The 19,503-nt window shown below is 38.1% G+C and overlaps 6 protein-coding genes and 1 non-coding gene across 8 annotated transcripts; 5 read left to right on the forward strand and 2 right to left on the reverse strand.

Moving 5' to 3' along the window:
* Positions 1 to 1,568: 1,568 nt before the first annotated feature.
* Positions 1,569 to 4,066, forward strand: LOC106303689. 2 transcript variants are annotated; one of them, XM_013739991.1, is made up of 2 exons: positions 1,569 to 3,545; positions 3,677 to 3,746. In XM_013739991.1, the coding sequence occupies exons 1-2, from the start codon at positions 1,675 to 1,677 to the stop codon at positions 3,744 to 3,746; spliced, it is 1,941 nt and encodes a 646-aa protein (XP_013595445.1). In that variant the 5' UTR covers positions 1,569 to 1,674. The 2 variants fall into 2 exon arrangements, with proteins under 2 accessions (XP_013595445.1, XP_013595444.1); XM_013739990.1 differs by having other exon boundaries at positions 1,569 to 4,066.
* An 844-nt stretch (positions 4,067 to 4,910) lies between these two features.
* On the forward strand, positions 4,911 to 6,275 carry LOC106303690 (L-lactate dehydrogenase B-like). Its single transcript, XM_013739992.1, has 2 exons — positions 4,911 to 5,600; positions 5,671 to 6,275. Exons 1-2 carry the CDS (start codon positions 4,992 to 4,994, stop codon positions 6,112 to 6,114), a joined length of 1,053 nt encoding a protein of 350 aa, XP_013595446.1. The 5' UTR covers positions 4,911 to 4,991; the 3' UTR covers positions 6,115 to 6,275.
* A 2,755-nt stretch (positions 6,276 to 9,030) lies between these two features.
* LOC106303691 (putative MO25-like protein At4g17270) lies at positions 9,031 to 11,455 on the forward strand. Its single transcript, XM_013739993.1, has 11 exons — positions 9,031 to 9,285; positions 9,359 to 9,520; positions 9,611 to 9,729; positions 9,818 to 9,892; positions 10,041 to 10,134; positions 10,227 to 10,286; positions 10,378 to 10,446; positions 10,546 to 10,644; positions 10,750 to 10,794; positions 10,957 to 11,059; positions 11,151 to 11,455. The coding sequence occupies exons 1-11, from the start codon at positions 9,157 to 9,159 to the stop codon at positions 11,213 to 11,215; spliced, it is 1,020 nt and encodes a 339-aa protein (XP_013595447.1). The 5' UTR covers positions 9,031 to 9,156; the 3' UTR covers positions 11,216 to 11,455.
* A 237-nt stretch (positions 11,456 to 11,692) lies between these two features.
* TRNAL-CAG lies at positions 11,693 to 11,773 on the reverse strand. Its single transcript has one exon. It is a non-coding gene; the product is annotated as a tRNA-Leu (tRNA).
* Positions 11,774 to 12,532: 759 nt separating this feature from the next.
* Positions 12,533 to 14,642, forward strand: LOC106304093 (VAN3-binding protein-like). Its single transcript, XM_013740480.1, has 6 exons — positions 12,533 to 13,113; positions 13,190 to 13,595; positions 13,686 to 13,862; positions 13,949 to 13,998; positions 14,084 to 14,141; positions 14,226 to 14,642. Exons 1-6 carry the CDS (start codon positions 12,814 to 12,816, stop codon positions 14,465 to 14,467), a joined length of 1,233 nt encoding a protein of 410 aa, XP_013595934.1. The 5' UTR covers positions 12,533 to 12,813; the 3' UTR covers positions 14,468 to 14,642.
* Positions 14,643 to 14,730: 88 nt separating this feature from the next.
* Positions 14,731 to 16,366, forward strand: LOC106301876. Its single transcript, XM_013738360.1, has 5 exons — positions 14,731 to 15,334; positions 15,394 to 15,558; positions 15,636 to 15,770; positions 15,849 to 15,946; positions 16,026 to 16,366. Exons 1-5 carry the CDS (start codon positions 14,813 to 14,815, stop codon positions 16,204 to 16,206), a joined length of 1,101 nt encoding a protein of 366 aa, XP_013593814.1. The 5' UTR covers positions 14,731 to 14,812; the 3' UTR covers positions 16,207 to 16,366.
* Positions 16,367 to 17,539: 1,173 nt separating this feature from the next.
* LOC106301771 (60S ribosomal protein L15-1-like) lies at positions 17,540 to 19,171 on the reverse strand. Its single transcript, XM_013738242.1, has 4 exons — positions 19,085 to 19,171; positions 18,812 to 18,978; positions 18,084 to 18,281; positions 17,540 to 17,918 (listed from the first exon to the last, which is right to left on the reverse strand). Exons 1-4 carry the CDS (start codon positions 19,086 to 19,088, stop codon positions 17,673 to 17,675), a joined length of 615 nt encoding a protein of 204 aa, XP_013593696.1. The 5' UTR covers positions 19,089 to 19,171; the 3' UTR covers positions 17,540 to 17,672.
* Between the last annotated feature and the right edge of the window lie 332 nt (positions 19,172 to 19,503).

Below are 19,503 nucleotides of genomic sequence, written 5' to 3' on the forward strand. Positions count from 1 at the left end.
CTAAAATGCTTTCAATTCTATTATTTTATTTGACTTTCTCTCTCAGTTACATGGATTTTTTTCACTATGATTTTACATGGCCAAGTAAATGAAAGGTTGTAAGTTACTGTCCTTTAGATTTTGTTCATCATCAAAGTTACCGGCTAGCGCATATTTTTCATGTTCCAAACGTTAACTAATGGGTTTTATTTTATCTAAAGGCACATTGTGTGAAAATAAATTAAATTAAAAACAGGGATATGGTTCGACCTCAAATGGAAATTATAAATGTGTAAAGCAAGAGAAGCAGAGAATAATCCAAAAGGAGTTGGAAGGAGAGGCAGCATATGACAGATATAAAGACACTAATCATCAGGATAAAGGTAATTAAAATGATTGAAGTATTTCGTTTGGTGAAACCCTTTTTTTTCTTTCTGTTTTTTTTTCAGTAAATTAACAATCATATTCTCTTGTATCCTTTTGTCTTTATTAGTTCTGATAAGGTTGTGAATGTAGGTAACAACAGATAACAATTATGATAATTTTGAATGAAAACTGTACATTATCCAAGTGAGTTTGTAAGTTTGATTGCTAAAAAGAATGAGATGGGTTGAAACTTGGAAGAAGGAAAGCAAAAGGATGAAAAGGTGTTGCCTCAGCAATTAATAGCTTAACCGCAAAATATTGCACAAACTAAGGTTTCTTTGTATTAGTGGAAGTCACTCAATATCTCTCTTTGAATTAAAAAAAGGATTTTCATATCTCTGCCCTTCTTTGCTTCCAAGTCTTATGGTTTAGTTATTAACTTATTAGATGAAACAATGATAAGAGGATTAGACAAACAACACTTAGCAAGAATTATATGTACATTTGTTTTTTTTGTTTTTTTTATGTACATTTGTTATTATTATATGAACCTTATAAAAGTAAAAGAACAAAAATGGAGGTGGTGACCTGTACTTTATTCAACCTTTAGTTTTGTGGGTTGGTGAACTCTTTTTAAGGCTTATCAGACAGAACAGAACCCAATCTGACCTGTAGATTTTGTCTTAATATTTTTTTACTTCACAACCTTCTGGTTCAGCGGCCAGTTGACTCAAACCGGTTATTAGTATAAGATTATAAACAATGATCTAGTTAATGCTTTGGTTATATTTCATTAGTAGCACCCACACCTCACAAAAACAGCAAATTTGGTTTGTATACATATATATATGACTAGTTGACTTATGGTATAAAAATTTGTGTTACAACTTAAAATTGTGCTCAAATTTTTCAAGAGAAATTTGTCCGAGTCTTGTCAAAACTTGTCACTTTCTCTCTTGTTTTCAAATTCACCAAGACTTTCTCTAATCTTCCAATTATTTCTTGATCTCTCTTACATACCCAATTCAATTGTCATAGTCCTTAATTTTTTTTTTCTCAAAAAAAAAAAACAGATCGTGTGGTTGTTGTAGACGAACACTTAAAAGCCCAGAGAAAAGCCCTACATAGGATTAGAGCCGTGTGTTAGTGAACAAACAGTCGGGTCTCTGTCTCTGTCTCTGAATAAGTCTTACTTCAGACAAGTCAAACAACTTTTTGAATGAACAAAATACTAAAAAAGTTCTTTGAAGATTCTCAATCTTTTATCAACATCAACAAACACACACAAACAGAAGACTCGAGAGAAGTAAGAGAGAAAGAGATCTAGTGATGGGGTGCGACTCCCACGGGAATCTAACCGATGCAGAGTTCAGCAAACCTTTACCCTCCATAGGCATCTACGTAGCTACCGCTTCACTCATCTGCGGAGCCGCCATGTTCGCCGACCTTCTCCACGCCTTCCGCCACCGTAAATACTGGTTCCCCTGCAAGTACTTCTCACTCAACGCCACAACTCTCACTTTCATCTCCGTCTGCGTCAAACTCTCTTTAGATCTCAACACTCCCATGCCTAGTCGCCAAGACCAGCTCGCCAAGCTCAGCAGCAGCGTCTTCTTCTGCGTCGTGATGGCCAACTCCATGCCTTCTCTAGGCTTCATGGTCACTCGAGACCTCCTCATGAACCTCGTGGCTCTCGGGATTCTCGTCGTCACCGACGTCGCCAACATCTGTATCCAGCTGGGGACGGGCGCCATCTACGTTTTCACTCGAGAGCACGCTCTCGTCACCGTTCTAATGCTTCTCGTGTTTATGATCTTGAGCTTCTCCGCGATCGCGATTCCCGCCACGAAGCGTTACTTGGAGCTCAAGTATAAGAAGAAGTACGAGTTCGCTTTGAAGGAGTGTCCTTCGTACGCTGAGAGGAGAAAGGGAGTGCCTAAGCTGAGAGAAGATCTGATGAAGTTCTGGATGATGGCTCATACCTCTAGCCCTCAGTTCGTGATGGCTCGCTCCGTCACGTGCACCGCCTCTGGCTTCCTCTGTTTCTTGAGTGCGGCTGCTTTAGCTGAAGCTATTGTCAGGTCTTACTTCTTGCAGCCGCGGTCGGTTGGATTCTGTAACGGAGAGTCTGATTACAAATGGTCGACCACTCTGGTTCTAGTCTCTCAGGGGGCTGCAATAGCCTTTGGAACCATTGCTCCAGCGAGCAGGTGGTTCAGCGCGGTGAACTCGAGGTGTCCATCAAAGAAAAGTTTGAGAGATGAGCTGAGAGTAGAGAGCTATTGGTTCGAGTGTCTCTCCGAGAAGAGAGAACGTCCCTTGAGCCTTTGGATGCTCCACGGTCGCCGAAGCAGGAAGCTTGCGCACGACGTAAGCAGATGGATGCTTGACGTCTGCATCGCAACGCAGCGTGGGTTAGTCTTGGCTAGCAAGTTTCTCCGTTTCGTCACTGTTTACTTTGTTAGCAGAATCTCGTTGTGTTGTTTATTATTCACCTCCAAATTCGAGAGTACTGTCTCAAACTCCGAGTCTTCTTCCTCTTTATCGACGAGACGATTTGTTCTCCATCTTGAAGGAGAGGAGGAGCTGGTGGACTACATGGCGCGCAGCAACCGCGAGGCGACGGAGCATTTGATACAGAAGGGTCGGAAACAGCAGCCTGTGAACTTGATAGAGCTCTTGGAAGCAGCAGCAACAACTTCAATCTCGCAAGGGTTTGAAGGGATTTGGGATTTCGACAGCGATGAGGTTGTTTCGTTAGCCTCTGGAGAGCCACCTAATAGCTGGGCGCTTCCTTTAGTAACACTGACGAGTATAGCTGTTGCTCTTCCCAACGTAAAGCCTTGCTCTTTGAAGAAGTTAGTGAAGGCTGTGAACGAGGCGTTGGTCTATGTGAAGAAGTTTGAAGACGTTTTGGACACTGAAGGAGAGTTAGCTAACAGCAGGAAAGCTGCTGAAGTGGTTTGGTTAGGAGTTGATCTCTACCATAAGTGGCTCGACGTGGATCTTCGAAAACTATCTAAACAACAGAAAACAACAAGACAGGTTCTTGAAGAGATGGTGGGTTTAGCTAAGAAAGAGTTTACAGAGTTGTGGCAGAAGAATCTGATATTTTGCATGAAGCATAAGCCTTCTCACTGGCCCATCAAGACTCTGGCGGCTAACTCTATGTACCGAATCAGCCAAACGCTTTTGAACAAGTACGGGTCGAGAGATGTTGGAACAGAGGAGGAGGCTCTGTTGAAAGATGTGGAGAGAATGGTGTTGGACATAGTGGCGGGATGCTTTTGCAACGCGGCGCAGGTGATCGGGATGAAGTGTTTGGTGACGGCGGTGGAAGTGAGGGAAGAGTCGGTGAGAGAAGCTGCGATGCATCTGGGGAGAACGGAGAAGATACTTGAGATTGTGGACAGGAGATGCATGCCTGCTTTGTCTCATCACGAAGTGGCGAAGATTGATGAGTGGAGAGAGTTTTATAGGACCAATAGATGCAGCATTTCTTTGACTCGTCCTTCCTCTCAGTGTACCACACGTGACCTCATTCTCAACCTTGAGTAGTAACACTTTAATGTGAAGTCTATAAAGAGTTGAGTTACCTTTTTGTACATATGATAATGAAAGCAATAATATGCTTTCTGTGTCGGTTGATGCTTAAGTCATGCTACCAGCTTTTCTTTCTTGACAAGTAATAACGACTATTCCAAAGCTTGTATTATTTATTCTGCAGGATATATTTGCAATAGCCAAGTCTCTTAATACCAATGCACGTCAACAAAAGCTTCTTTTGATTTTATTTTATTTTATTTTTATAAGATTTCCTTAGTAGTAGGTTCCAAGTCTTGATGATAAAACTAAGTACTGTATGTGGTTTTGAACCGAATCAATACAGTGTTTTAAATGGACCCAATCATATAGGCTGAACCGAACAGAATCAACTATTTCGGTTCATGTTCAGTTATTAGTTCTGAACCGATCTACATATTTCGATATTAATTCCATATTTTCAATACCAATTCGGTTATTGGTTCGGTTAGTCAATTTTTTTAATGCGTTTTATTTTTTTCCTAGAATGCCGCATGTATTAGACAACTGGTTACCTCAATTTTGTATGCTTTTAAATTTTAGTTAAGCTAAAACCTGATTTATACCAACAAACCGAACTAATCAACTAACCAAAAAAATTCAAATATAACCGAAACTACCCCAGTTAACCGGAGTCTAATAACCAAAGCCTAAAATTTTTGGTTTAGTTCGAATTTGAAAAAAAAATCGTATTTGTTAAAACCAAACCGTAATTTGTTTGGGTTGATTTGGCAGCTCTTCTGAACTAACCAAAAATTGAACTACATAACCCGACTAAACCAAATCAACGAATCCGCAGGCCTTTATGAAACGGCGAAACCATTTCGAGCGAAGTTTGGTAAAACCAAAGACCCAAACAGTGGGCTGCTTTCCTGATTTCCTGATTGGCTAATCCGACCAAAATGTCTTTTCTTTAAGAATTTTCATTTTATTTTAATTCTGAAATAAAAGGACAAACATCACATGTGAAGTGGTTTGATGTTCTTCATTCTCCTCTATAAGTACACTTCTCACTCACACGGAGAAGAAGAATAAACAAAACCATCAAACCAACTGATTGTGTAATGGCGAACAACGGATCCGGTTCATCCTTAGGCCCGGGCGGGCTAGATCTAACCAATACCTTTTTCAAACCGATCCTTAACTCCGACCCTCCTATCCCCTCCAACCGCTGTACCAAGGTCTCCGTCATCGGCGTCGGGAACGTCGGCATGGCCATCGCTCAGACCATCCTCACTCAAGACATCGCCGACGAGATCGCCCTCGTTGACTCCAAGCCCGAAAAGCTCCGAGGCGAGATGCTCGATCTCCAGCACGCCGCCGCTTTCCTCCCCCGCACCAGAATCACCGCCTCCGTTGACTACGCTGTCACCGCCGGATCCGATCTCTGCATCGTCACCGCCGGCGCTAGGCAGAACCCGGGAGAGTCTAGGCTCAATCTGCTCCAGAGGAACGTCGCTCTCTTCCGCCACATCATCCCTCCGCTCGCTAAGTCGTCTCCCGATGCGATCTTGCTCATCGTCTCTAACCCTGTCGATGTCTTGACCTACGTCGCTTGGAAGCTCTCTGGTTTTCCGGTGAATCGGGTTCTTGGATCGGGTACTAATCTCGACTCGTCTCGGTTCCGGTTCTTGATCGCAGATCATATCGACGTCAATGCTCAGGATGTGCAGGTCAGTTTCCGACCAAAGTTACGGTTTTTGTAATAATAGATCCGATGATAATGGTGTGTTGTTGTTTTAGGCATTCATCGTGGGAGAGCATGGAGACAGCTCGGTGGCGTTATGGTCGAGCATAAGCGTGGGAGGCATCCCTGTCTTAAGCTTCCTGGAGAAGCAACAGATCGCGTACGAGAAACAAACCCTTGAGGACATTCACCAGACTGTCGTTGGAAGTGCCTATGAAGTCATTAGTCTCAAGGGTTATACTTCTTGGGCCATTGGCTACTCTGTTGCCAACCTGGCTTACACCATCCTCCGTGACCAGCGTAAGATCCACCCGGTCACGGTTCTTGCTCGTGGCTTCTATGGTATTGAAGGTGGTGATGTGTTTCTCAGTCTACCGGCTCTGCTTGGACGTAACGGTGTGGTGGCTGTGACTAATGTGCATATGACTGATGAGGAGTCCGAGAAGCTGCAGAAATCTGCCAAGACTATATTGGAGATGCAGAGCCAGTTAGGACTTTGAATTTATCTCTCTTCTATCTGCTTCAGTTTTTTTTTTTTTTAACTTTTTGTTTGGTTATGAATTATCATAATCAATCTTCCCATGGATGTTAGTGTCGATCTTGATATCTATCACTATATGTTATACAAATGCTTGTTCATGAAGAATCCAGTGTTGTGGTTCTTAAGATTTTTCAAAAAAAAAAACAGAAGGATGATGTGAGGATAGAAGGAGATTCATAGGGCAATGGTTTTTGCACATTATGACTTCTACACATTGATATCTCACCTATCGAGCCTTGAGTGATTGCGTTATGCAGCTAGTACAAGCAAATGTGAAGCAAATGTGAAGCAAATGTGACGATTAACCACATACAATAATGGTACCAACAATGTAAAAATTTGAATTGTCCCAAAAGAACTGATCCAAAACTACGATTTCAAATGTTTTTGTATCTATAATTTTCTTTATGATTTAATTTTTATTTTGATACTAGTCAAATCATCAATTACATTATCGTATAATTTCAGTTTCTGTTACATACAATGATCAATCACCTATAACATATATGATAATCACCTATAACGTATTTGATATGATGAACAACAACATTTAGATTGATGTTGCGTGTTTCAAAAAAAAAAAAAGAACAACAACATCGCGAAAAAAATATGTTTTTGCTGTGACATTTAGATTGATGTGATTTTTGATAAGCATTGCATTTTATAATATACATGTATAATATAATTTTTGGAATTAAACTCCACATACATGGTGAAAGGGAAAATTGCATAAAAAACCATGAAATTGGTAAAAGTTTGCACTTTAAATCTTGAAGTTCAACTACTAACACTTTAAACATTGAAACTTGTTTCAATAGCATATTAAACATCGAAACGAACTTACTTGTTCCACACATCAAAATTGTGACCGGTTACTGTTCATCAGCAGGTAAAACCGGCGACGTGGCGGTTTATTTTTTCAAGAAATATATTTTAATTATTTTAATTAATAAAAGCAAATAAAATAAAATATAAATTCAATATAAATTCTAAAAATTGATACAAATTCAGAAAAAAAAATCAAGAAAAATAAAATAAAATTAAATTCAAAAATAAAAATAAAAATAAAAAAATTTATAAATTCAAAAATTTATAACAAACATAAAAAGAAATTGCAAAAATCGACTAAAATTAAGAAAAATAATAAAAGCAAAAAAAATGAAATTCAAAAATAAAAATCACAAATTGTATAAATCGAAAAAATAGAAAAAATAGGAAATTTATAAAAATCTGAAAAAAAAAATCAAAATTTAAAAATTGAAAATGAAAAGTACTTGAAACCGAACCTCTTTTTTTGTTAGGTACGCATTTGAGCGTTTGGGTGTCCGGGTTCGGATCCTTCGGATCCTAGAGATTTGGACTCAACAAGGCACTTGAAAATATAAAATTTTGCCAACTTCATGGTTTTTGTCAATTTTTGCCACATGGTTTTAATTTTCCATATTTTTTTCTTAATTTTTAATCGATTTTAACAATTTATTTTTGTTTTTATTATTATTTTTTGAATTTATACATTTAGTTGTTTTATCTTTATTAATTATCAGTTTTGGATCCTTCGGATCCTAGAGATTTGGACCCAACAAGGCATTTGAAAATTTTCGGTTCGGGTTCTAAATGAGGTGATGGTGGCAAATTTAATCATATCACTCTAAAAAGCTATTACGAGATATAATAGAATTTTAAAACATTTTGTTGACTATTAAACTTTTGAATTTTTTAAAAAATTAAAATTAAAATTTTTTATTTTGACTTTTTATAAAGTATTTTAATTTTAATTTTAATTTTAATATTTGAACTTTTGAATTTTTTTATTATTTTCAATATTTTATTTAAAATTTCCTATTTTTTCCTAATTTTCATCGATTTTTATAAAATTTTATCATACTTTTTTGAATTTATAAATTTATTAATTTCCCTATTCTTATTTGAATTTTTATTTTTCTTGATTTTTTTCTGAATTTTTATCAATTTTTAGAATTTATATTGAATTTATATTTTTTATTTTTTTATTAATTAAAATAATTAAAATTTATATTTTTAAAAAAATAACCCGCCACATCACCGGTTTTCACCTGCTAATGAACAGTAACCGATCACAATTTTGACGTGTGCAACAAGTAAATTAGTTTCGATGTTTAATATGTTATTGAGTTTAATATGTTATTGAGTTTCAGTGTTGAACTGCAAGGTTTAAAGTGCAAACTTTTATCAATTTTATTGTTTTTTATGCAATTTTACTTTTAAATTTTGATCACCTGTCCATAATGCCTAACACAATTTATGAATTAGTTATAGTAAATTTTGAAGAATATATTTTCTTTTGTTTTAAAGTTTATATAGTGAAAGATATATTTTTGTTGATTTGAATAAAATTTTAAATTTTAGATAAGAATCAAAATTTAGAACCAAATAATATTCAAAGACCTGCGTAAATATAAATTTGCTTACTTGAAGGATCGAACCTGAAATTAATATGAAAATCTCAATATTTAGATATAGTAAAAAAAAATGATATTCTCCATTTTTAAATAATACATGTTTTAGAATCTTCGAACATATAATAATATATAAAATTTTAATTATAAATCTATTACTTTAATTATTTTTCACAATTTTAGTATATAATAAAATATATTCAAATGTATATTTTACCATTAGTATCCAATAAAAATATAAAAATTAATTTTGTGAAACAATTGTTTTTGTCTTATAGAAAAAAATTTAAAAGATGAAGGGAGTATGCGGTTGTTAAAATTCAGAAGGTACAAACAATTAAAACGAAAATAATTTGATTACTTTCCAGTTTTGTTGGCTTTGTCCTGGAGTAAAATAATTGTTACTTTGCAGTTTTGTGTGGTGAACACCAACTATGAATGAATGATGGCATGAGCATATTGAATCAAAGCAGCAAAGGGACTAAAAATAAAATGGAGAATGAATTCGAATTCGAGAGCTTCATTAAATAATACCCAACTGCGATAGGGATCGTGCGAATCAAAAGATGAAAGGTCTTTTCAAATCGAAGCCGCGTACTCCCCCTGACATCGTTCGTCAGACTAACGATCTCCTCGCCTACGCCGATCGATCCGTCTCCATCCCCGACCTTCGCGAGTCCAAACGCCAAGAAAAGGTTCTCCATTTTTTTTTCTTCGAATCCCGACCAAAACCCTTTGGTATCTGACAAACCCAATTGCTTTTGGCAGCTGTCGGAACTAAGCAAGAACTTACGAGAGCTGAAGTTGATTCTCTATGGAAACAGCGACGCTGAGCCTGTTGCTGAAGCTTGTGCCCAGCTGACTCAAGAGTTCTTTAAGGGCGATACTCTCCGCCGCTTGATCATTTCGCTTCAGTATCTGAACTTGGAGGTAACACATCTCATCTCTCTTCACTAAAATCCAAAAAAAAAAGAGAGAGATTTGAGATCAAAGTCTTCTGTTGTTGTTTGTTGTTATTAGGCAAGGAAAGATGCTACACAAGTGGTTGCAAATCTTCAGAGGCAACAAGTCAATTCACGCCTTATTGCCTCTGATTATCTCGAATCCAACATTGACCTTATGGATTTCCTTGTGGACGGGTGAGACTCACTTTAGAAAGTTTAAATCTTTTTAACATGTTGATGATCTTTTGAGGTTTTGTTTTGTCACACTCTCTCTCTCTCTCAGCTTTGAAAACACAGATATGGCGTTACACTATGGTACTATGTTTAGAGAGTGCATCCGCCATCAGATTGTTGCAAAGTGAGCCACCACCACTTTTTTATCTACAAAGTGACAATCTATGTTTGAATTTTTCAATATAGTAAAAAAAAAAAAAAAGAGTTTACTAGTGGTGTTTTTGTGGAGCAATGTTATAATGTAAACCGTTTCTTCTCTTTCTTGTGTTCAGATATGTTTTGGACTCACAGCATGTGAAGAAGTTCTTTTACTATATACAGCTTCCCAATTTCGACATTGCTGCTGATGCTGCTGCCACTTTTAAGGTTCTTGTACACTTCAACATACTTGGATTTTCCCCTACAACCAATCATGTTTCAGATTTTCTGTAAACATTTCATCATAACTTTTCTTGCAGGAACTTCTGACAAGGCACAAGTCTACAGTTGCTGAGTTCCTCACTAAGAACGAAGACTGGGTAAGTTCTCTTACAATGTACCAAATCATAATGTTCTGCTACAAAGCATATGCATCTGTTTAACGGAATTTTCAGCTATATTGGTTTACAGTTTTTTGCAGATTACAATTCAAAGCTTCTTGAATCAAGCAATTATATAACCAGACGGCAGGCTATCAAGGTAGAGTAACTTGTGATATCATTATCACAAATGTGTAATCACGAAAATGATAGCAGTGACAGAGCATTCTGATTGATTATAATGTGTAACTTCTTACAGTTACTGGGCGATATATTACTGGATCGATCAAACTCAGTTGTGATGACGAAATATGTGAGCTCAATGGATCACTTGAGAATCCTCATGAATCTTCTCAGAGTATGATGGCTTTACTCTGATTTCCTTAATTATTTTATCCTTATCTAGCTCTGCCAAACTGTTTTAGAATTGAGACTAATAAATTGAATGAAAACTCACTTGCAGGAATCAAGCAAGACTATTCAGATAGATGCTTTCCATGTTTTCAAGGTATCGTTCTTGTACAAAGTGAAACATAATCAGCCTTGCAAATTGATGTTGAGTTCTTTTGGAAAAATGTCTGTCTTACAGTGATTTAGTTGAGTTTTGAAAATAAAAAAGACTTGGAAGCAGCAAATCTAAGTTCACTGACATTGTTGTGTGTGTTTACAGCTGTTTGTAGCAAACCAAAGAAAGCCTTCAGATATCATCAACATTCTGGTGGCAAACAAAAACAAGCTTCTAAGATTGTTGGCTGATGTCAAACCAGACAAAGGTAATGGGACTCTAGTTGTATCAGTAATGGACATGATTCTCACTGTAAACAAACGTCTTATGTTTTATGATTCATGTTTGTTTGGTTGCAGAGGACGAGAGCTTTGAAGCAGATAAAGCTCAGGTGGTGCGAGAGATCGTAAGTCTTAAGCCTTGAGAGTTTTCTTGAGCACTCACATGTACACAAAAAGCTCATGTCTTCTGTTAAATCTCTGAAAGACGTTTTTGGTGCATCAAAGATTTGTTGTTACTTAGTAGGTAACGTTTCTCTCTCTCTCTATGTGTCTGTTTGTAAGCTATTGACTGGTCTGGATCTTGTAGATTATATGAATCTACATGTACACTCTTTTAGTGTCGATAAAATAAAAAATAAATGCAGAAAAACCAAAATCAATCATTTTTGTATTTGTGTTAAAATGTTTTTATCTCTAAGAGATTAGTGTGTGGATCTATAAAACATTAGATTCAATGGCATGAAATGCAATAACAATGCTTGAGGAAACAAACTAGTCTACAGAGGGTAAATCGGTTTGATAATGTTTAGATTAAATATCATTTCATCAGTGTTTCGATCATCAAACAGACATTAACAGAGTTTAAATAAATAGCAAAAAGAAAGAGAAAAAAGGTATATTGTCAAGAGTGGGATTTGAACCCACGCCCTTTCGGACCCGCACCTGAAGCGGGCGCCTTAGACCAACTCGGCCATCTTGACAATTGATGTTCATTTTATACTTCAATGTCCAAGTAAACAAAGACATCATCCTTTCGACGTCTTTGAACAGAACATCATCCTTACGACAAAAGGTGTTTCGGCTGATTCGGTACAAAGTTTGCTGCCAATCTTGATGGGCCTATAGATAAAAGCCCATATGAGGCCAAGTTAAACAACATGACTCAACTATAAAATTGGTTTTATTTGTTTGGGGAATACTTTGTTTAAATGCTTTGGATACTCAACCGTTTAGAGTACTCAAAGTGATACAATTAAAATAGTAATGCTAGATAGACAACAAAAATGATTGTTAATCCGTGAAACCACTCAAACGATAGAGTACACAAATAGAAAAACCGAAGTGGTCTCTCTTTTACTTATTATTTGAAGGAACTGGTCGGTATGGGGGAATGAATCGTGTTAGAGAGCCGTCCGCTCAAACGACAAAAATGCTCTCAGACCAATGCATTTGTCGCCACTTTCTGGTTTCACAAACCGTCCTACTTCATTAAGATATTACCTGAATCCAAGGAGATTGTTCTTTAGCCCATAACAACATCATCTCTCTCTTTATCCACACCATATATATGTAAGAACATGGAGACGAGTTCTTAAATCTTCCAAGAATCTTACGGCATTCTATCTCTCATTTGTTAGTCCGCACGTACTTTTGAAACTTGTGGTTTTGAATTATTCTATTTTTATCTCATTAGAAAAAAAAAAAAGGAAACAAAAGAAAAGATTCTTTTATTGTGTAGTTTGTGTTTATGCTCTTCCTCTTCTCTTCCATCTGAGTCAACATCATCCTTTCCATCTCCATAAAGTTGCTCCTTTTAATTATTATTTTCATTAAAGGTTTTACAGTTCATTTTCTGAAACTTAAAAAGAGTTTTGGTCACATGGTTCTGATCAGAAACATAACTCCTACTCCACCAGGCCATTAAATTCCCTCTTTAGTCATCTTTTCAAATTCAAGAAAGCTTCATTTTGTATTTCAAGATTCATTCATCATTTTACATAGAAATACAAAAAAAACAAGAATGGAGAGTGGTGGGTTTTATTCAGATTGGAAGGATACTTCATCTTCCTTGTTTGGATCAGAGAACATGGATGAAGACAGAGTTCTCAGAGCTGAAGAGCTGTTCTCATCTATCCCTCAGCCTCAGACACCAAAAGAGCCAATGGAGTTTCTGTCTAGATCCTGGAGTCTCTCTACTTCTGAAATAGCCAAAGCACTTGCACTCAAACATAGACAACAACAAGAGCAAGACCAACAGTTCTGTGTTGCTCAAAACACTCCTCCTGTCTTGTTCCCTGATGCTGCTGCAGATCCACTCGTGGTACGTCACTCTTCTCATCCCTTTTCACAATTCAGATCAAACCCATTTTTTCATAATGGGTGATTTTTTATTTTAGGCTGGGAAGATCATGAACTCGTTTGGCACACGCAAGGGAGGGACATTGTCAAAATGGTTTCACCACCATAAGGAACATAGCAGCAGTAGCTGTAGCAGCAACACCATCAACTATCTCAAGAAGAAAGACAAGGCGCGCGTTGAGAATGCACACGTGCATTCCGCTGTCTCTATAGCTGCTCTGGCTGCAGGTGTAGCCTCTGTGACATCTGCAAGCAACAGCAAAGGCTCAAGCTCCAAGATGGCTCTGGCTTTGGCCTCAGCCACCGAGCTTTTAGCCTCACACTGCGTTGAGATGGCTGAGCGAGCAGGTGCTGACCGCGCGCGTGTTGCTTCCACGGTTAGGTCATCTGTGGATATCCACAGTCCTGGTGATCTCATGACTCTTACAGCCGCTGCTGCAACAGGTACGGATGGATCTTGTTTTGAAACTATTCTAGGCTTTGTTATTATTTTCACAAGCCTTTGACTTAAGTTTTGTCTTAAATGGTTAATAGCTTTGAGAGGAGAAGCGGCGCTGAAGGCGAGACAGCCAAAGGAAGCAAGGAAAAATGCATCTATTGCACCTTTCGAGAGAAGCTTCTCTGACTCTCATTGGCCTTCAAATATTCAGTTTAGATTGGAAGAACCAAATCTTCCATTAGAAGGCGAACTGATGCAATGCTCGCGACATGGTAAGTACCTTCTATTAGTCAGACTCTGATCACTTGTAGAGTTCACTGAGCTAAGACCTCTTTGTTTTTGTGCTTTTAACTTTCAGGAGTGCAACGAAGTAAGCGTGTCTGTGTCTATGTCAACAAGAAGTCTCAGGTACAGTAGATTTGATTAGCATCCTAAACCCACAACGCATCACACTACACTTCTGATCTAATGCCTACTTATGATTTTTTTTCAGGTAATGATCAAACTTAAAAGCAAACATGTAGGAGGAGCATTCTCAAAGAAGATCAAAAGTAAGCACTTCATAACCTTTCAGTTTAGATAACGTACCTGAAAGACAAACCATTCTGAACTTGTTATTCCTTTTTTTTTTGAAGGCGTTGTATATGGAGTCTGCGATGAGAAATCAGCTTGGCCATACAGGAAAGAGAGGGAAAACAACTCAGAAGAGGTTTACTTTGGTCTGAAAACAGGACAAGGGCTTTTGGAGTTCAAGTGCAAGAACAAGATTCACAAGCAGAGATGGGTTGATGGGGTACAGTGTCTTCTACGCCAAGTAAACTGCTTTGAGGCTGCCAAGTGCTCGCTGGGATCTCTGAGTCTCACTAGTAAAACGTGATGCACGATCTGATTATATACATATAATGTATGTCCACATTTTTGCTGTTGTGATGTATTTGCAAAAGAAACTGGCAAATGTACTATCTCAGTCTTTGTAACCACCTCAGAAGATTTTTTGGATAAAGCACCAAAGGAACCAGCGGTAAATCTAGGGACTTTTCATGTAATTAAGAATATTTTAAGGACCATTTTATAAATAATCCAAAAGCTGTGGCGGAGGGAGAGATAAGAGATTTCATGAATGATCAAAAATTCGTGAAACTGGAAAGATTCAAAGGACCATTTCGTATATTATCCAAAAGATCTGAGAGGAGAGAGAGAGAGAAAGCTCGGAAGCTCAGCAATGGCGGCGAACTCAGCGATCACCAAGTACGGAATCGTAGGGATCGGCATGATGGGAAGAGAACACCTCATCAACCTCCACCATCTCCGCCACCAAAACCTCGCCGTCGTCTCCATCGCTGATCCCCACCCTCCCTCGCAGCTCCTCGCCATCGAACTCGCTCGATCTCTCAATTGGGACCTCAAGGTCTTCTCAGGACACGAGGAGCTCCTCGAGAGCGAGACGTGCGACGTGATCGTCGTCTCTTCACCCAACATGACTCACCACCGGATCCTCATGGACATCATCGCTTACCCTAAACCGCATCATATACTCGTCGAGAAGCCTCTGTGCACCACCGTTGCGGACTGCAAAGAGGTTCTTGAGGCTGCGAAGAAACGGTCGGATATGGTGGTGCAAGTTGGGTTGGAGTACAGGTACATGCCACCTGTCGCTAAGCTTATAGAGAAAGTGAAAGGCGGAGAGTTTGGTGACGTCAAGATGGTAGCTATACGAGAGCATAGGTTCCCTTTCTTGGTTAAGGTAAAGGCTCATACGCGATGTAGTTGTGTTTAGACGTGTGACTTATATTGATTGCTTAGGTGAACAACTGGAATAGATTCAATATGAACACTGGAGGGACTTTGGTGGAGAAGTGCTGCCATTTCTTTGATCTGATGAGGCTCTTTGCTTCTGCGAATCCTGTTTGTGTGATGGCTTCTGGTGGCATGGATGTGAACCACAAGGATGAAGTTTATGATGGGAAGGTTAATCCCGGATCATTACCCGATTCAATGTATATTGTGAGTTTCTAACATATAGATTTTTCTCTTTGACAACATAGGTGCCTGATATTATTGATAACGCTTATGTTATAATTGAGTTTGACAATGGATGTCGTGGGATGCTTGATCTTTGCATGTTTGCTGAAGGAAGCAAAAACGAGCAAGAAATCTCTGTTACTGGTGACATTGGCAAGGTTAAGTCCTTTTGATTATTTTATTTCCATGAGTAGGGTCAATATTTCTTCATAACTCACTTGGCAACCATGATGTAGGGGGAGGCACTTGTTCCAGAGGGTATAGTTCGGTTTGGGACTCGTGAAGGAGGAAGAGAACACGTTCAGACTATAAAAGCTGAGGATGAAAGAATAAAGTAAGTTATATTTATCTGTCATATTGTCTTCTTGCAGTTTTACAGTGTATTATACATTCACATGATGTTGGTTATTCAGGTATGAAGGGTTGCATCATGGGTCAAGTTACTTGGAACACCTCATATTTTTGTCGGCAATCAGAGGTGAAGGACGAGCAGCTGTGGATTTGGAAGACGGATTGATGGCTGTTGCCATGGGAGTTGCTGCACAGCTCTCCATTCAGGAGCGCCGATATGTATCCATGGACGAGGTCTTGTGACTTGTGATATAGCAGAATCTTGTAAATTTGGTATTCTTGCTTTCATATGTTTGCTATGCAAGACTTTTAATCTGTTTGTTGTAAGATAAGCAGCTGCTTGGTGTAAGGTAAGCCAAGACTGAATCTTTTTTTATTGTTATATGTACATAAGCTTCAATTAGTAGAAGTAGAGGTGGGCGTTGGGCGTTCGGGTATCCGTTCGGGTTCAGGTCGGGTATTTTGGATTTTTGGGTATTTCGGTATAGAGATGTAGAACCCGTTCGGGTATTTCTGTACTTCGGGTCGGGTTCGGATATTTTTAGTTCGGGTTCGGTTATTTCGGATCGGGTTCGGATATTTAGATTTTGAAAAAACAAAATTAAATTTTCATTTCTCAAATTTCTTGTATTTAAAAATATAATTTTCACTTAACTAATTTTTTCTTTTTAATAGATTGAATGTTTAATAGATTTGGACATAACATTTTGAAACTAAAAAGACATTAATTTGGTTATTGTTTTTAAATTTTGGATGCAACTTTTTGTTAATTTTTGAAATAAAAAATTTGACATGCATTTTATTTGAGTAGCAAATCATTTTCTCCGTGATTGCATGTATATCATATGAACTTAAAATATATGTAGTATCAAAATAAATATTTTATATAAAATGAGAGATGTAAACTAGAAATATAAGGTTAATTATACATATGTTCGGTTATTTTCGGATATCCATTCGAGTTCGGATATTACCCGTTCGGGTTCGGATATCTAATCTCTCCTAATTCAATATCCGTTCGGATATTCTGCTACTTCGGTTCGGATTTCGGTTCGGATTCGAGTGCCACTTCGGATATCAGGTGAAATGCCCACCCGTAAGTAGAAGTTTCGTTTGACATGGATCTCTACAATGAGTTCAATATCTCATTGTTGTGGAAAAATCAAAGGACATTCTCTCTCTTCTTATTATAGTTGTAGATCCATATAATGAGCTGATTGTCATCTTCAACGGCCATAAGGATGATAACCAGATGAGATTGATGGCTATGAAAGTAAGAATCAGAATTCTGGTTATAGATGAAAACTTTCAAATGTATTAGGCTTGAAGGGAGACAAACAAAGGTGTCAAAATAAAGCTTCAGACAGCACCAGTCATGTACTCGAAATGCCAAAAAGGTGTCAAAATAGGCTTCAGACAGATTAATCTAACGTGGTCTCTCATTTACCGAATAGATTCATGTTCCATCAGAGACTTATATAGTCTGTAAGAAAGACCAGCCAGATTAATGTACTTCAGAACTTTATATGTTTAAAGCAAGGTAAAATAGCTTTATTGTCAGATTCAAACTTTGAAGGAACTGAAAATTGGAACAGAAACTCTTGAATGTAAAATATTCTTCCATACAAATGAAATTCTGGAATCTGACGCACAAATCCACACAAGAGAAGATATAGCACTCGAGCAAAAAAACATAACATAAAAGCAGATCACCGGTAACGACGGAGAGAGAGGGAGTTGTTCTTCTTCCAGGTAGCCCTGCGGGAAGGTCTGTTCTTGTGGTTTCTGTGACCCTTTCCACGAAGACCACGATTCTTCTTTCCCTCCGAGGTGAGCCCTCTCAGTTCTCTGTGCTTGTGCACTGGGTTGCAGATCCAGTTGATCCTCGGATCATTTCGGACGGCATTGTGTGCAGGGTCCACAAGGATAATCTCGTAGTACTTGTAGGTAGAGTCCTATAAGTAAATAAGAAACAAACACACCATAAATCAACATAATCAATCATCACAACAGCAAGGTGAATAAAACAAGTTATTATTAATGTCTAATAGTACACGAGTTAATCTCATTATCCAATAAACAGATCATATTTGACAAGTAAAATAAGGTTTGGTGCTAACCTCATTGAGCCAGTAGGAGTTAACGACCCTGAGGCCACCAAGTTTGCGACCAGCACGTTCCTCAGCAACAGACCTCTTACTGCGCTGGAATTTGAGCTGCGTCACTCCCTGGTTAGTGGGTTTACCATACACGATACCCTTGGGAACAGGCCTCTTGCGACCTCCACGCCTCACACGAACACGGTAAACAACAAACCCCTGAACACAAATAACCAAAATAGTTGGTCAACACAAAAAGGAGATTGAAATGTATCAATCTTAGACAAGAACAGATTCTACAGTAGATAAAGAGCTGTTCGGTCAGAAGAGTGAAATGATTTCGCTGGTCTCAGGAAGTATTCCATCATGTTAACGCAGATATATCTACTTTGTAAAAAAAAAGGAGAATGCCTACGCGTCAAGACACCGCTTGACCAGCTTATTACCATCTAACAGATGATTTGAGACTACCAAAAACTAATCCAAATTTTACAACTTGATTCGTGCAACACAAAGTAAAAGTCGATTATTAAAAATGTAACAATCTTTGACAAGAACAGAGTCAAAAATAGATAAGAGGTCTGTTTGGTATAAGATTGAATCAATTTAGCTAGTCTCAGGAAGTATTCCATCATGTTAACGCAGACATATGCCTACGCTTCAAGATACCGCTTAACCAGCTTGATTCGAGATTCAACTAAAACTAGTGACAAGTTTTTTTAAGACAAGAAGAAGAAGAAGAAAAAGACCTGCTTGGCCTTGTAGCCGAGACGACGGGCCTTGTCGGGACGAGTAGGCCTGACGAGACGGACAATGGAAGGCTGCTGGCGATACTCCCAGCACCTAACCCTCTGCACAAACCTCATCACATCCGACTGCTTCTTCCTCCATAGCTCCGACACATACTTGTACGCTCCTGCAATTAAAAAAAAACCCCACATTTCTTTCTTCTTAGCTAACTTATCATAAAAAAAGAACATGCATCATCAAATCCAATGAACATAACAGAGAGAAAGACGTACCCATTGCTGATCTCCGGCGTCGCAGTCACTTGTTTCAGCTAGGTTTCTGCTTTTATATAGATGATGATGATTCCATTGGGGAGCTAGGGTTTACCTCACCTTTAGTAAGGCCCATTAGCTTTCTTTATTGGTCGTTTGCTACGCAATTGGTAAGGCCCATTAAGAAGAAGCCTTTTTGGCAAGGGTGTTACGGTTCCCACCTTTTTTTTTTTCAAAACCAGATCAGATCGATGGCTACAATTGCAAGAAGCAGAAAAAAAAATGTTATTGGAAAATATCAAAGAAAACAATACAAAAAGATCATTAAAAACGTAGAATTCTCAAACTACTCAGGCACTAGATAAGTATAAATAATTACACTCAGACATATTTTTACACTTTCCTTTACACTCAGACATACTTTTACCATGTGAAATACT

This window comes from Brassica oleracea, chromosome C7, assembly GCF_000695525.1.
Source record: "Brassica oleracea var. oleracea cultivar TO1000 chromosome C7, BOL, whole genome shotgun sequence".
Lineage (NCBI taxonomy): Eukaryota > Viridiplantae > Streptophyta > Magnoliopsida > Brassicales > Brassicaceae > Brassica > Brassica oleracea.